The sequence below is a fragment of the Protopterus annectens genome, chromosome 4.part0 (genome assembly GCF_019279795.1).
Source record: "Protopterus annectens isolate FY-2018-M chromosome 4.part0, PAN1.0, whole genome shotgun sequence".
NCBI lineage: Eukaryota > Metazoa > Chordata > Ceratodontiformes > Protopteridae > Protopterus > Protopterus annectens.
Window position 1 is genome coordinate 1,987,260,555 of NC_056733.1, and position 15,923 is coordinate 1,987,276,477.

The 15,923-nt window shown below is 40.9% G+C and overlaps 1 protein-coding gene across 2 annotated transcripts in view; it reads left to right on the forward strand.

The window, feature by feature from the left end:
* Positions 1-15,923, forward strand: part of HMGXB3 (HMG-box containing 3) — a 1,387,103-nt gene that overhangs the window by 151,424 nt on the left and 1,219,756 nt on the right. For both annotated transcript variants that reach the window (XM_044069603.1, XM_044069602.1), the window contains exon 3: positions 7,602-7,776. In XM_044069603.1, the coding sequence (XP_043925538.1) occupies positions 7,602-7,776 (175 nt within the window). The remainder of the gene's footprint in view (positions 1-7,601; positions 7,777-15,923) is intronic.

Sequence of the window (15,923 nt, forward strand, 5' to 3'; positions counted from 1 at the left end):
ATCTGTAATCGCTCCTCCTTTGTGGAGAGGGATGACTATAGCAGTGCACCATTCGGTAGGGACAAAGCCCGAGACTGTGATTGAACAGGGCACACAGGTGAGGTGCCAGTTCACTCTGTTGTTCGTGTAGAACGCAGCTAGGGAATATTGTCAGGTCCCATAAAAGCTGTATTCATGGCCTTGGACAGTGCTGTTTTAACCTGTGCAGCAGTAATACTGGGTGCCTGGCAATCTGCATGTATTGTGTTTGGTCCTTTGGGGGAGAGAGAGGGGTAAAGTTGGCACTGAATCTGTCGGCCAGTATATTGGCAATATCTGATGGCTCTGCATAGGAGGTACCACTGTGCAGTAGTTCAGAGCAAATCTGGGTATTGCCGTGGAGATTCTTTACATAACTATAGAAGGCCTGTTTTCATAGGTAGCTTTAGAGAATTTTATGAGGGATCTCAACTTTTTGTTGAGGCTGATAAGGGAGTTTTCCAGTCTTGGGACTTCACCTTATTCCGCATCAGTTTCCACCTTCTGTTGTAGAGTTTGTTTATGGCAGGGGACCACCAGATTGCCTTCCTTTTTTGGAAGAGAGCATCTTGGTTCTATTGGGTATGGCGAGATCCATGCATTTGTGTACGTGTTCGTACAGTGCAGTGGTGTATGATTCAGCTGTCATGTAGCTATTCTCCATTTGCATGGGTGCCGTGAAGTTAGCCACCTCTGTTTTAAGAGCCCAAAGTTAGCTTTCTAGAAATTTTTCATTTATTTTATTTTATTTATTTTATTTTACATTTGTTGACCGGGAAAAAATCCGACTGGATACATGTCCATTTTCAGCGGAGGCCCGGGGAGAAAAGCTCCACATATACGTTGGTTTACATTCAGGAGAGTAAGATATCACATTGGAATACAATTAGATCAGCTCCAATATGGAGAGGAGCAAGATCAGATAATGAAGTAGTACACTGGTTATACTATGTACAAACAGAAAAAAGGAGATTAACAATACTCTTGCTTATATAAACACGAGAGGAACACAAAAATCAAGTCATTAAGTCAGCAATTGAATAAGCAATGCAGAAAGTTAACATTATTTGATTCCATTTAGAGAAGTAAAGGCGAGAAGGATTCTTGGGTGAAGACATAGGAGGAGATAGAGTACTTAGAGAAGAAGGTAGTAAGGAAAGAAATTTTGAGACAGCTATATAGGGCGGGGTTTAATCTGGATGTGGGGTAGGGAGGAGAGAAGTTTTTAAGACAGTTATATAGAAGGGGGTTTAGTCTGGATGTGAACATTGGCATAGCCAGTGTGACTTGAAATATAGGAATAGACTTTTAAAAAAGTTATGTAAGGAGGGGATGGTGGTGATACTAGAGGGAAGGGTGTTCCATATTTTGGCAGTGACATTAGTGAATATAGCATCCCCACCTGAGTTATTGGATTTTACTTTTTGGATAAGTGGTAAGTTAGAGGAGCATAGCCTATTTAGATTAGTATATGGTATAGTTAGGTTCTTGAGTGCTGGAGTTTTATCCGGATATTTCAGTATTTTAAATGCTTCGATAAGTTGGGATTGTTGTAGGAGGTTTGGAAGTTCTATCCATCCTAGGTGTTTTAGGTTTTGACAGTGGTGGGTTCTATATGGCGAACCCATAGCAAATCTGGCAATGTGATTATAAGAACATGAGAGTTTATTCAGCTCAGTTTTATTAAGCTTGTTGAATACGGGGGAAGCATAGAGGAGTGTAGAGAGTAAGTGTGTGCGCGCAATGGTCACTTTTGTTGTGGGAGTGAGAAAGGATTTGATTCTATATAGTGACCCTAATTTCTTATTCACGGTTTTTATAGTGAGATTAATATGGGTGTTAAACTTGAGTTTATTGTCAATGGTCACACCTAATAGTTTGGTATGGGGATCTGGAGTAATGATTGTCCCGTTGTTTGATATGATGGTGAAGGTAGTGTTGGGAAGTTTATGGGTTGGATGAAAGAGTAGTAATTTTGTCTTATTTGGATTAAGGATTAGCTGACGTCCTGCTAGCCATTTTTCAACTTCTGTAAAGCAGGTTTGGATTTTAGCTAGAAGTTTAACTATAGATGTATCCGAACATACTAATGTTGAATCATCAGCGTACTGTATGCATTTTGCCTCGGGGATGGATTTATGGAGGTCATTGATGAAGACAGAGAAAAGAAGTGGTCCTAGTATGGACCCTTGTGGAACTCCAATGTTATTCGGTAGGAGATTAGAAAGTTTATTATGCCAGAGAACGGCTTGTTTCCTACCTGAGAGATAGGCTTGAAACAGTCCAACATAAGGTTGTCCAAGTTGAGATTCTGTAGAGTATTATGAAGTAGCTGATGGTTGACCATGTCAAATGCTTTTGAGAGGTCTAGAAAGAGAGCAGATGACATTTTTTTGTTATTGCGGTTTTGATTAATTGTATCCGTAAAGGAGAGCAGGGCAGTTGTTGTGCTGTGGCTCGGACGGAAACCATGTTGAGAACTGGTCAGTAGATTGTTCTGGGTAAGATAGTGAAGTAATTGCTTGTGTATGCATCTTTCCATGATTTTGGCCAAGGGGGACATTATAGCTATTGGCCTATAGTTAGACAATTCAGTGGATGAACCACCCTTATGGAGTGGTATGACATGGGATATTTTCCATATTGAGGGGATATTAGATTCCTTGATGGTACGATTAATTAGTATGGTTATGGGGTAAGCTATTACATCAGCGGCTAATTGTAAATATTCGGCAGGGAGTTGGTCAGCAGAGAGAGTAGTAGGTTTGAGTTTTTGTAGTAAGGATCTTATATTGGAAGTGGTGACAGGTTGTAGATTAAAAGTAGTTGTGGTTTCAGGGGTGTTTTTGGTTATAGGGCAGCAGGTGGCAGTTAGTTGGTTGGCTAATGTTTGGATAGTCTCTGTAAAAAAAGAGTTGAAAGTATTGGCTACCTCTATTGGTGTTTTATCAGATACCTTTTCTGGGGTAGGAGTGGAGCATTTGCCAGGGTGAAGAAGGTTGTTGAGACCAGCCCAGAATTTTTGAGGATTGTCATGATTTTTATCTTGTAGTTGGGAATAGTAGTTTTTTTTGTCAGCTAGTATGGATTTTTTTGTTGCATTTCTTTCCTGCTGGAATTTTATCCGATCTAGGGGTAGTTTAGTTAAGCGCCATTTTTCCCATGTTTTATTTCTGATTTTAATTTTAGATTTAGTTTCTTTTGTAAGCCAGGGTGCAATATTAGTTTTAATTTTAATTACTCTTTTAGGAGCGTGAGTATCAAGTATGGCTAGGAAGGTAGCATTAAAAGTAGATACTGCTTCCTCTAGAGGGAGATGTATAAGATTGGTCCAGTTACAAGATTTAAGTTCAGACAAAAACTTTAAAAGGTTGAACTGCTTCTTATTTCTAACTGACCTATACAAAGGGGTTTTGGAGAGTCCTGTTTTGTTTCTACTGATATATGTGATGAGGTGGTCACTAAGGTCATTTGGAGCAGTCCCGGACATGTATATGTGGGGTGGGGAATTTATTAGGATCCAGTCTAGAATACTTTCTTTTTGTTTTGTATTACCAATTCTGGTGGAGGTGTTTATGATCTGGGAATATCCATAAAGTTTAACGTGGATAGGGTTAGATTCTTTAGAGCACAGGTTCCAATCAATGTTGACATCACCCATAATTATGGTTTCTTGTGGGCAGTTGTTATTTAGCCAATCTAGTATATTTTCCAGTGTATCTACATTGTTTCCAGGAGGGATATACAATGTAATGAGATTTATGCTTTTTTCTTTATTTAGTTGTAGTTTTAAGGCAAGTATTTCAGCGTTGGAGATTTTAGGTGGTTGGGTGCTGTTTAAAGTTAGATTTAGATTGTTTTTGTATAGAACGGCAATGCCTCCTCCCTTTCTTTTTAAGCGGTCTACCCTATATGGTGGTGGGAGGGTGGCCTAATGGTTAAGGTGTTTGCCTTACAAACGCAAGGTACAGGGTTTGAATCTCACAAGGGATAATTGGCTAGGCTTAAAATGGCTCGGAAGGGCAGTTAGCTTAGTACTAATCTATGAACCTATGAACCTATATATGTTGTAGCCAGGTGGCAAAATTTCATTATCTTTGGTCCCTGGTTTTAGCCATGTTTCTGTTAAACAAATTATGTCTGGAAGGTGTGTGGCTAATAGTGCATATAGGTTGTGCAATTTGTTATTGATACTTCTTATATTTAGGTGGAAAATTTGGAGGGAATTGGTTGATGGTTTGTTAGAGTTATTGAGGGTTGTGGGACCAGGATTGGGGTGGATATCACCATATTTAGTGATATTTTTTCTGAGATATTCTAATAGTTTAATTAGTTTCAGTAGTAATTTTATATCCTTTATTGACTTGAGGTGATTTTGGTTGAGTTTATAGTGATAATGATAAATAGGTTTAGGAGTTTTGCAATTTAATTGTTGAGTGTCAGGTCTATTGCTGTGTTTGGGTAGGGCAGAATGGGTATGACAAATTGGGTAGTGGTACCCTGAGTAGGGTTGGTCTTCATATTTGGTAGCTAGGTAAGTAATAGTAAAAATTGGTATCGTAAGAATTAAAGTATATACTATTGACTTCCTGTAGTTGGGTTGAGTGGGTTTCATTTTTTGGAATTTCGGTGCTTCAGTAAGAAAAACGTAAAACTTTAGAGGGTGTGGTGATATCCAGTGAGGAGATAGCATACGATTGGCTAAGAGATAATGAGGGGGTGGGGACTCTTAAGTATAAATTTAGGGTTACTGGGGGCGGGTGGGATATGGGGGCAGGGTGGGGCACGGAGCGAGCCCGAGCGCAGCGAGGGCGAGCGGAGCGGGGCTTATCCAGATCACTAAGTTGTTCAAATGCATGTAAGTTAAGGCCACTATATATTGTAAGCTGCCGTTTGCTGAAATTTGTACCCTGTGCAAAGAGACAGGCCGACTGGCACACTAGATATGTACTTTTCTGTGTGATTAATTCTGATTTATAATTTGTTGTAGTGTGATTTTTGGAGTAGATATTGTTACTTTTTGTTGAACCCAGAGCGCTAGCAAACAGTCAGATAAAACAGCGCTAAATATCTAACATTTGGGAGATGCTTTTCCTTATAGAGGGTACTTAGAATAGGATAGATACCTTTCAAGAGCGTATCTAGTTTCTTGAAAGAAGTTACTCTTGTTCTCTTTTATATTTCAGTTGCGGCGGACACCCAAGCTGAACTATGTTGTGCAGTATAGATTAGGTTCCTGTCCTTGCGCCTGGAGAAAAGTAGGTGTTTGTCTGCGAGGGGAATGTGGGAGGACTATCCCTTTCAAGAGCGTATCTAGTTTCTTGAAAGAAGTTACTCTTGTTCTCTTTTATATTTCAGTTGCGGCGGACTACCCAAGCTTAACTATGTTGTGCAGTATAGATTAGGTTTCTGTCCTTGCGCCTGGAGAAAAGTAGGTGTTTGTCTGCGAGGGGAATGCGGGAGGACTATCCCTATTGGAGAGTGCAGAAAGTAAAGACCATGCTGCCATTAATTCCATATACCATAGGAGTCATACATCTTGTATACAGTATTAGTAACAAATATAGAAGAGCTATACAATTATACATTAAAACAACTGACACTCTATCTAATGTAGCTTCCTAGTAATTGGACCATTAGTATTTTAGATCATGTAACTTATATAGTAGCAGCTAGCTGATGATAAAATAAATCTCGGTAGTTACTGCAGATAGAAACACATTAGCCGTGCAACTTCTCGATTACAGATATACTCTAGCGACTGTTGATACAATAGAACAAGTTTTATGTGGGCACGCTAAGGCCAGCAGCTTCGAGCCCTATCAGTTAATACATTCAGTTTCAGGTTTTAAAATGAGCAACAGACTATAATTACATTTGAAATGCAGATTTAGACACAATGTATTAGCGTCTCTGGTTCTATGCAATTCTTGACTGATACTGTTGCACACGTTGCCGCCATGTACGTATAGCTCTATTTAGCGACTTAGTTTCAGCTACAACTTGGTTTAGTAAACAGTAGAAATACATATAGTTTAGTTATACTCATCATAAGGTCCATGCATAGTCGCTAACTTTAAAATGCAATATTTACAGTCATTCTAGCGAAGTCTTACATACCCTACTTTAGGAAGCTCCCGCCTGGGTTCAGAAAAAGAAAACAGTAGTAATTTAAAAGTGGCGCCTTCTGAGGGGTGATATATAACCTCGTGCACGTCAGAGGTAGGGGGTGGAGATGTTAGTTTATCCAGATTACTAAGTTGTTCAAATGCATGTAAGTTAAGGCCACTATATATTGTAAGCTGCCGTTTGCTGAAATTTGTACCCTGTGCAAAGAGACAGGCCGACTGGCACACTAGATATGTACTTTTCTGTGTGATTAATTCTGATTTATAATTTGTTGTAGTGTGATTTTTGGAGTAGATACTGTTACTTTTTGTTGAACCCAGAGCGCTAGCAAACAGTCAGATAAAACAGCGCTAAATATCTAACATTTGGGAGATGCTTTTCCTTATAGAGGGTACTTAGAATAGGATAGATACCTTTCAAGAGCATATCTAGTTTCTTGAAAGAAGTTACTCTTGTTCTCTTTTATATTTCAGTTGCGGCGGACTACCCAAGCTGAACTATGTTGTGCAGTATAGATTAGGTTTCTGTCCTTGCGCCTGGAGAAAAGTAGGTGTTTGTCTGCGAGGGGAATGTGGGAGGACTATCCCCTACTTTAGGAAGCTCCCGCCTGGGTTCAGAAAAAGAAAACAGTAGTAATTGCCGTGGTTACCTTTGCAGGGGGGGGTATGTATTTCCAAAGTGATTAGTTTGTGATCGGATCTAACCAGGGAGGAGTTGACTGTGGATATAGAGCAACGGTCGCCCATGTTAATAATGACCATGTCAAGGATGTTGGTACCTCTAGTGGGAGTAAGAATGAGCTGGTCCAGGGCATTGGAATTAATGAATTCCAGGAAACGTTGGACAAGTGTATTGGTACATGAGTAATTTTCCCAGTTAATGGAGGGGTAGTTGTGAAGTTCCCAGTATGAGTGTGTTAGGTTGGACCCTAATATTTTCCAGGGTGCTTAGGAATGTGGAGTGTGAGTCATGGGACATGGTTGGGGACCTATAGCAAGCTATGACCTGAATTACTGTCTTACCCAATGTTCGCTTCACCTGAAGTATCTCTGATGCATTATGTTGGGCTACCAGTCTGGAGGTGTGCACATCCTTTATGAATATGGAAACAGCACCACATGACAGTCTGGTAGAGCTTATCCATTTTCTGTAATATACCTACCTGTGTACTCCTGCCTCTAATAAAGTGTGGTAATTGTTGTATAAAATACTTTTGTAATACAGATTTTTATACCTAACAAACACATTTTGCTGTTTACAAAAGTAAAATGAGCTTCACATTTTTTTAAGCGCAAAGAGTATGTAATAAATATTTCCTTGAATGGTCTCCGTTTACTTCGGACAGAGTTCACTTGAGGGCTGTTTGTTTCTGGTAGAGTAATGCCATAACTGTTCTGAGGTTCTGCGTTTAGTTATGCAGCATATGCTAAGTTTGCCTTGTCTGTGTTTTTCAGGACAGCATACCTCCTTTATTACTATGATATTTATCTGAAACTGCAGCAGGATTTTCCTAGTCTGCGCCAGTCTGAAATAAACAAGAAGATCAGCGAGAGCTGGAAGCATCTGAGTGTGGCAGAAAAGGGATATTACCTGGAGCGAGCTAAGCTGGAAAAGGAAGGAAAGGACCCTGTAAGTAGCAGCTCAGACTAGCTCTGTAGTTTATCAGGAAACCACTGTGTTGTTTATTGCCTCAGGCCTGCACTGTATTTGTCATCTGCCTTTGCTGTGCTGTGCACCATGCAGCCTGATTTAACATCACACATCTTAACTGATAGTTTGAAAGTTTAATAGGTTAGTTTGTTCTTTAGTTGGATGTCTGCATAATTTCCAATGTAAGCAATGCTGCCTTTTTTGTGAAGTATCAAAAAGAGCAGATTGGATGGGCCTGCCAGTCTTGAGTATGGAGAGTTGCCACCTTTTAAGATGTGTTCAGAATGGGATAGGAACCATAACTAGAAATGACATCATAGGACATGGCCATGATTGATTTTTGTCAGAGGGCTGTGTCCAATGAAAGCTGGTGCTGGCATAATTACATTTCATATTTTCCATATTGTTAGAGGACCAAGTTAAGTATCCCATCATTTTTACAGACCAAAAAGAATAGTAAGTGCACTCAGCATATGGTGCGCAGTAACGAGCCAGGCACACTATGTTCAATATATGTCTGTTGTCTAATTTCAGAGAAATCAAATTAAGTGGAACCTATGGAGCCTTTCTCCCCAGGCCTCCGCTACAAATGGGGTCTGTCCCAGCCTGACTTTCCAGACTAAATAATGTTAAATAAAATAAAAAGTAAATTAATTTAATAATATGTTGCATCCTAAGGTGTACAGCATTCAATATTCACTGCAAGTTCAGGGTGCACCTTAGCTTTAGTATCTGTTCATTTTCAAGGAGCAAATGATTTTGTGATAGCAGCATAGTATAAGCTTGAAAGTATAGCTTGCATGTAACTTTATTGCCTGTAACAGATCTCTGTACACTGCAGTACTTGAATAAAAAAAATTTCTCACTTCTGATTGTAATTTAATTTAACTAAGTTCAACTTTTATTAATTCTACTTTGCATTGGGTGCTTGCGCTTGTGGCATGTGCAGAGCTTGACTGAAGTTTGATTAGTGGCTTTTGGTGCTTGATGTCACAGACAGGAGAGAATGGGTGTGACCATCTTGTAGAAGAGTGGGTCGGAGAGGGGCACATACCTTCTGTGTGTATTTTTGGAAGAGAGGGGAGGCTGAGTAGGAATTCTTGTCACTGGATTTTGTCCATCAAGCCACCACACAGTGATAACTCTCATTAGCATGTTTTGGAATGCACACTTGCCTTAGGAGATCATGGAGGGCATTGTGGGTCCCCATGGGTAAGTCATTCCCATCTCAGGAGAGGGGGCAGGGTGGGTGGGTGGTATAGACTAATACTAACAAACATAAAGGTTCATGTCGTAAGCAATGCAGAGTCCTGAAGGACAGCGCTTCTCACCACTAGGGAAGGAGTAGGCCAAGCCCAGTTGAGGGAGGCTTGATGATCAACATGGCAGAGGAGGAGAATGATTAATTATATAAAAATAATCTGCCCTATAGTGGTTTCTTGCATCAGTCCATTTATTTCTCCACAGAGAAAATGCAATCTTTTTGTGAATTCTTTTGATGTGAATACATTCATGACACATGCAGTGTCCTCTGGATGCAAAGTAAGTTGGACTGACCCATCTTTAAAAATCTTCTGCACTTTTCTGTAGGAATGGATGCGTCAGATATGGCAAATAGTCCAGCAACGTTTTTCTTTATTAGTATATTCCTTTGGGAAGGTAGTGATTGCATTAACCAAATGATATTTTAAAGTTTAACCCGGGATGTTTTAAGAATATAATTATTTCATTAAATTCCAGTCAACCTACCACATATTTAATTGCTTACCCCAGAAACTGAAGAACGCTTTGATGTCCTTCTGCCAAGGATAGCCCAATGTCCGTCCAGTATACCGAAGCCTTCAACCCTTATAAGTGCTGTATGTCACATGTATACTCCCTGCACACAACGTAGCCCATAAATGTGACACATGGACACATGGGCACAAATGCTCAGAACTTCTTTACCGGCAGTCAGAACTCCATTGTCATACATGGATCTGAACACCCTTCTTTTTAGATAAGTGCCCTTTTGAGATTTCTTCTTTCTTTTTTACTATTACCTGGCATTGTGTTCATGTCATCCAGAAAGGGAAAATGTCAGCATGGGAGGCAGATTCTCCATAAAGACCATCATGACCAATGTCTTTTTTTTTTTTTTTTTTTGCTTTGGAGATTCCCATGATCATACACTGTGTTCTGTCTGCCAGACATTTGTGCCTAAGACCCTACATAGTCACCACTCCTCTTTGTCTATATATATCTTGAGAGCCAGTGACTCAAGCTTTTGGCTCAGGGTGCTGTGGTGAAATCCTCCCATTATGAGGGTCTGCCAAGAAGAAGACCAGAAAAGTTAGGCCAATCTGGTTGCTGTCCAGCCTTCACCAGATGCGCCTCTAGAGGCTAGTGAAAGCCCTCAGGATCATCTGGTGCTTGCTTCAGATTCCTGTGCTGCGACGGTGCTACCCCCATCAGAGGCTAACTTGGATCTGATTTCTTGTAAGTTCCTAGAGGCTTTTAAAGTATCTGTACTTGATGTTGGGGGAACTTCGGATGATAATATCTGAGGGACTGAGGGGGATTTCTCAAATTTTAGTGAGGGAGAAGATTCCTACCACCATTATTGAGTCGCATCAAGGGTCTGACCCTCTAATAATTTTTCAGGCAGACATCCCGCAGAAAAAAGAAAGAAGACTAAGCATATTTCTCCTGTTATTAAGGATCCCCAGCATGACTAGCAGGATTTCCCTTTTTACTCGGGGTTTTGTTCAGTGCTTTAATGGCCTTGAAGCCTCCTCAAGGAATTTCTGCTGAGGCCTAGGGAATTGAATTCCGGTGATGAGGATTTGGATTCTGGGGAAGAATATTTGGCTCACTGTTCCCACATTACTTCCCTCTGGACTACGGTTCAGAGGAAAGCAATTCCTTGAGCCCAGATTCCCCCTTGGAAGAGTTGTCCTTTGGGGATGCTATTGAACACATAGTGGATTATTTTAAGTGGAACTCTTCCCAGGTCATTGACATCCAAAAGTGGTATTATGAGCTCCTGTAAATGGAGTCTCCCAAACCATCAGCTGACCCTCCTGTTCTGGCTGCCCTTTTGGATACATTTTGTGCAGCCTCTAGCTCCTGACTGTCAGCCCTTTGTGCCAAATAAGCTGATAAGCTCTACAGGGTGCCTGAGGTCTGTAAATTTCTTTATAAGTGCCCTTCTGCTGATCCTTCAGTGGTGTTGGTCTCTTCTGTCAAACCCGCTAAGTTGTTGCCGTCTACTACTCCCTTAGTTTTGATAATTATAGACAAGCTATGGAAAGGTTGGGTGAGAATTTATACTGCTGTCACCTTGTCCTTTAGGACCATTAACTACCAGACTCTTATGGCCAGGTATGTTATAGCACTCCTTTCCCAAGTTTCTAAGATAGTATCTAACCTTCCTGATTCTGAAGAGAAGACTTCTGTCTCCTTGTTAGGTCCACTTCTCAAGTTTCTAGTCTCTCAATAAAATGCAGTCATGATGCAGTTCATGCTTCTTCCAGTGCTGCTGCCTTTGATTCAGTGAAGAAATGTTATTCCTGGCTATATCTTTAGTCTTTGCCTGATGATATCAAGTCCAACGGGTGTTGCTGCTACTGATTTATGTCTCATCAAGATAAGATTAAGGCCTTGCAGGACCTTGAGTACATTTTTTTCTCCCCTATTCACAAGTGTCCGAGGAATTATCCTTGCAAGTCTACCTTTGCTTGTTGTCAGACTTGCCCTCAGGGTAAAAAGTGTTCTAGACATGTTCCTCCTGCTAAATCTATTCAGATCCATTCTCCCAGAAATCATCTTTTCAGGATAAGCCTGGTTCTTTTTGACATATGGACTGGCCTTCCCTTCAGCCAGGCCACTTTGTCCCTCTGCCTCTCCTTGTCTCTTCCAAATTGACATTGGATCACTTCATAGTCATGGGTTCTGTCTATTATCCATAAGAGATATTTCATTGTTTGGAAATCTTTTGCAGGCAGTCCTCAACCTCATTGGAAATAACTTCTCCATTTCCCAGAGGTTCTGCGGTTTTTTTGGGATCAGGGTGCCAATCAGCCCATTCCTCCCATCCAGGTGGGGAAGGGGTTGTACTCCAGGATGTTTTTGGTTCCCCAGAAGGAGGGTACATGGAGAGCAACTTTGGCTCTTTCGTTGATCAACATTTTTCTCAAAATGCCTTCTTTTTGGATGTTGACCCTGCAGACACTGTTTCCTCTCGCTTTTCACAGGCTTTTCTGGTGTCTCTGGATCTCAAGGATGCATATCTTCACATCCCTATGTATCCTCTTTACAGGATATTTTTGTGTTTCTCTATCTAGTCCTTGTATTTTCAGTTCTCTGCTTTGCCATTTGGCCTTTCTACAACCCCAGCGGGTATTCACCAAATGCTTAGGTCCTGTCATTGCTTTTTGCAGGCTTTGAAGTGTATAGATCTTTCCTAGACGGCCTGTTTATTCAAGCTCCTTCTCCCACCAGTCTGTTGCAGGACCTCCAGTTCACCATTTCTCTGTTACACAATCTGGAGTTCACCATAAACCTGCAGAAATTTATTTCTGACACCTTCCCAGGGTTATATTTTCTTGAGATCCAGGCTTCATACTGTTCCTGTGCTGGTATGTCTTCCTGTCCCCAAGGCTCTGCCTCTGATAACCATTTTTCCAGTCTCTTCTTTCTCTCTGAGCCAGGGCATTTGTCCGGATCCTGGAATTTATGACTTTCATCATTCCCATGCCTCTTTTTACCAGGCTCCGTATGAGGAAATTTCAGTGGTACCTCAAATTTGTGTGGCTTCAGCATTGCCACCCCCTGAAGTTCCCTGTTCCTTTTCTTCTTATCTCAAGTTCGAGCTTCAGTGGTGGATTCATCAACTCTGTCTCAGTTCAGGGCTTCCCTTTCAAGCTCCATTTCCCATTCAGGAACTTTTTTATGGATGCCTTAGACAGAGGGTGGGGGTGCCTCTTGTGGCTCCCTGAAGGTCCAAGGTCTTTGGCCTCCTCATCAGAGGTCATGTCATGTCAGTGTAAAAGAGATGAGAACTCTACTTTTGACTGTACAAGCCTTTTATTCCCTGTTTCATCCCATACTCAAATTCTCTGATAAGAATACCACAGTGATGTGGTAGGTCAACAAGCAGGGAGACACAAGGTAATATCTCCTTTGCAGACTGGCTCTTTGGGTCTGGGATCTAGCTGTCCAGTATCAAGTGACTCTTCAGGCAGTTTACATTCCATCAGAGCACAATCTAGTGGCAGACTCTCTGAGCTGGTTCAGAACACAAGCTCACGAGTAGATGCTTCACAGAGAGATGTTCCTGGACATTATTCATTAGTGGGGTATTCCTCAGGAAGATCTCTTTTCCTCCCCTCTAAACAGGTAACTTTTTCTATTCTGACTTGGAAAGTGGAGACCCTGTCTTTTCTTAGGAGATGTTCTGTACTCTTTCCCACCCCTTCCTCTGTTATCATGGGCTCTGCACAAGATCAGGCAGGGGACTCAAATCCTGCTGGTCGCTGTTTTTTTGGTCCCAGACAGCATTGGTTCCCCTTTCTCTCTCACTTGGCCAAAGGCATTTACTACAAGTTACTTCACTGGGTGGATCTTCTCACACAAGACTATGGATTTCTTGTCCATTCTTACCTGTTCACTCTTCATTTGAAATTGTTAGTGATAGGGTTTTGATCCCTTTTAACACCTCTTTTCTGAGGATATGCTCTGAGTTCTGCAAGAGCCTAGGAAATTGGCTACCAGAAAATCCTGTATGTCCAAATGGAAGAGATTTTCTGTTTGGAGCTCCTCTTGGCATCATGATCCCCTGTCTGTGGAGGTTCCTCTGGTTCTCTCTTGTTTGTGAAATTTGTTCCACACTGAGTTGACATATTCTTCAGTTAAAGCTCACCTGTTTGCAATTACTACTTGCCTGGCATTGAATCCTCCTCTGGCCTCTAGGTTTGAGGTCAAGCAATTCCTTAAAGGGGTCCTTCATGCCAGGCCTCCCAGTAAAGCTATTCCACGTTATTGGGACATCACTTTTGTACTTGAAAAATTGACACAGGCTCCTTTTGAGCCTTCTTCAGCTTCCTTACACCATCGTACTTGGAAGCCTGTTTTTTTTGTGTGGCTATTCCTCCTTTTCTAGTTTTTCATAGAAACATTGTGTCTCTTCTTACTAATTCTTTTATGCTGAAGGTGGTCAGGGAGTTGTCCCTTAATCAGTCTATTTATAATCTTCTTTTTTCTTTCTCTGCAGTCTGCTGGTAAGAAAGTTATTCATACATTTGGTTTGCATAGACAGCTCCGGTATTATTTAGGTAAAACTAAGGTTATTCACAAGTCTGAGTAGCTTTTTGTTTCTTTTCATCCCTGGACTTTGGGTTTGTCTGTCTCTCTAAGCAAATCATCTCCTCCTGGATTTCAAAGACCAGTTTCCTTCTGTTGTTGTTTTCAGAGCAAATGGCTTTCCTTGTCTGTAAAGGCACATTTTGTTAGAACAGGTGCCTCCTCTGGCGTGTTTTTCAAGGGTCTGGGTACCAAGTCTATCCTAGAGGCTGCTACTTGGTCCTGTCTTCATACTTTAAATACCCAACTTGTAATGTTTAATGATAGGGCCAGAGTAGGCTTTGCCAGGTTGTTATCCTACATGTTTTTCTGGAGGGTTCCTCTGTGCCTTCCTCCTCTCGGGCTTCCTGTTGAACTTTTGTGCTTTCCTTAAGTGAAGAATACTGCAACAGTATTATGGAAAGACGTAGTACAATTGTGTAAAATAGTACCATAACAGTAGTAGTTTTTAATCTTCATTGTTGCAGTTTTTATCTTCATTGTTGCAGTATTTTCTCCCTCCTTTTCCCCCTCTGTCCTGACTCTTGCCCTGTATTCTGGATGCCCTCTTGGCCAAAAGGCCCTTCTCCCTTGTTCCTTCTTTATTTTTCCTTGTGGATGCACATGCTTCTCTTTGTCTCTGGGGATGTTGTGTTCCACCTGGGGCTTTTTCATTTCTGAGTGATTGCATCTGTACATCACCTTTATACTCTACATAGTGTGCCGAGAGCATACATTTGATGTACAGCGCCTATAAGAGCTGAAGGCTTTGGTATACTGGTCAGATGCTGGGCTATCCTTAGCAGGAGATCCCTTTGGTTAAGAATACTGCAACAGTTAAAAGAAGCACATCTACTGTTATGCTAAGACTTTATACAACTGTACTTTCCAACTTCTTGTTTCAGGTTACCTCTTTCTTCCCTATCACTTCTCCAGCATTTGCTTTCTACATGAGGAAAGATTCTTCTGAGCCTACTTTGGGATAAAAATATCTATGTAAACACTTCCAAGCAAAAATCCAAAATCTTCTGGATTTTGTTGCATATTTGGGAGACGTACATATGAGTTTTGTGAGTGTTGGCATTGTTCAAACCGAGAACTTCTCGGTTTATGTCACTTCCCACTTTCTTTTCAGTGAAGCCATAACTGAATATGTTTCTGTGGCATTAGTAATCTTATTCCCACTATTATCTGTTCATTGAAACTGATAAAAGTAGATTTAAATAATACTGGCAGTGCTGGAACAGTGTTTGCAATGCACCACCTCCATGCTCATTTTCTCTGTTGTAATAGTAGTAGTGCCAGATTAATAGTGGTGTCTTTTTCCCATTGTGACAATGTATCGCCAGCTATGCCAGGAGAAGTAGGACAGTGGATGTGTAACATATGCCAGCTTAGCTAGCTGGAGTTTTGTAAAGAATTGTATGTCATTTGTATATCCAACTGATTTGTATTGTCAGTTGCTTGTGTTGAAAATGTATTTGTAAAGTACCAACAGTAGGTCCTGCTGGGCAGAAAAAGAAATGTACCTGTATGTCAGACTGTATTGTAACTATTGAAATTAATATTGTAGCAGAGAATACTGGAAGAGAAGAGGTTAATCTCAGTCCAGCTAACTTTGAAGAATAGTTTGAAATTAAATTACCTGGGTTTAGGCAATAAAGATTGTGTCTTGCAGTTCTTATTGCAGCCAGAGAAAAAATGTCTGTGAAAACAAGGACCAGGAATCCTGCTGTATTGTTTTTGGCAGTGAACTAATTGCTACCCTGGAAGGATGGAAGTGTTGAAATGGTTTTATGGCTTCC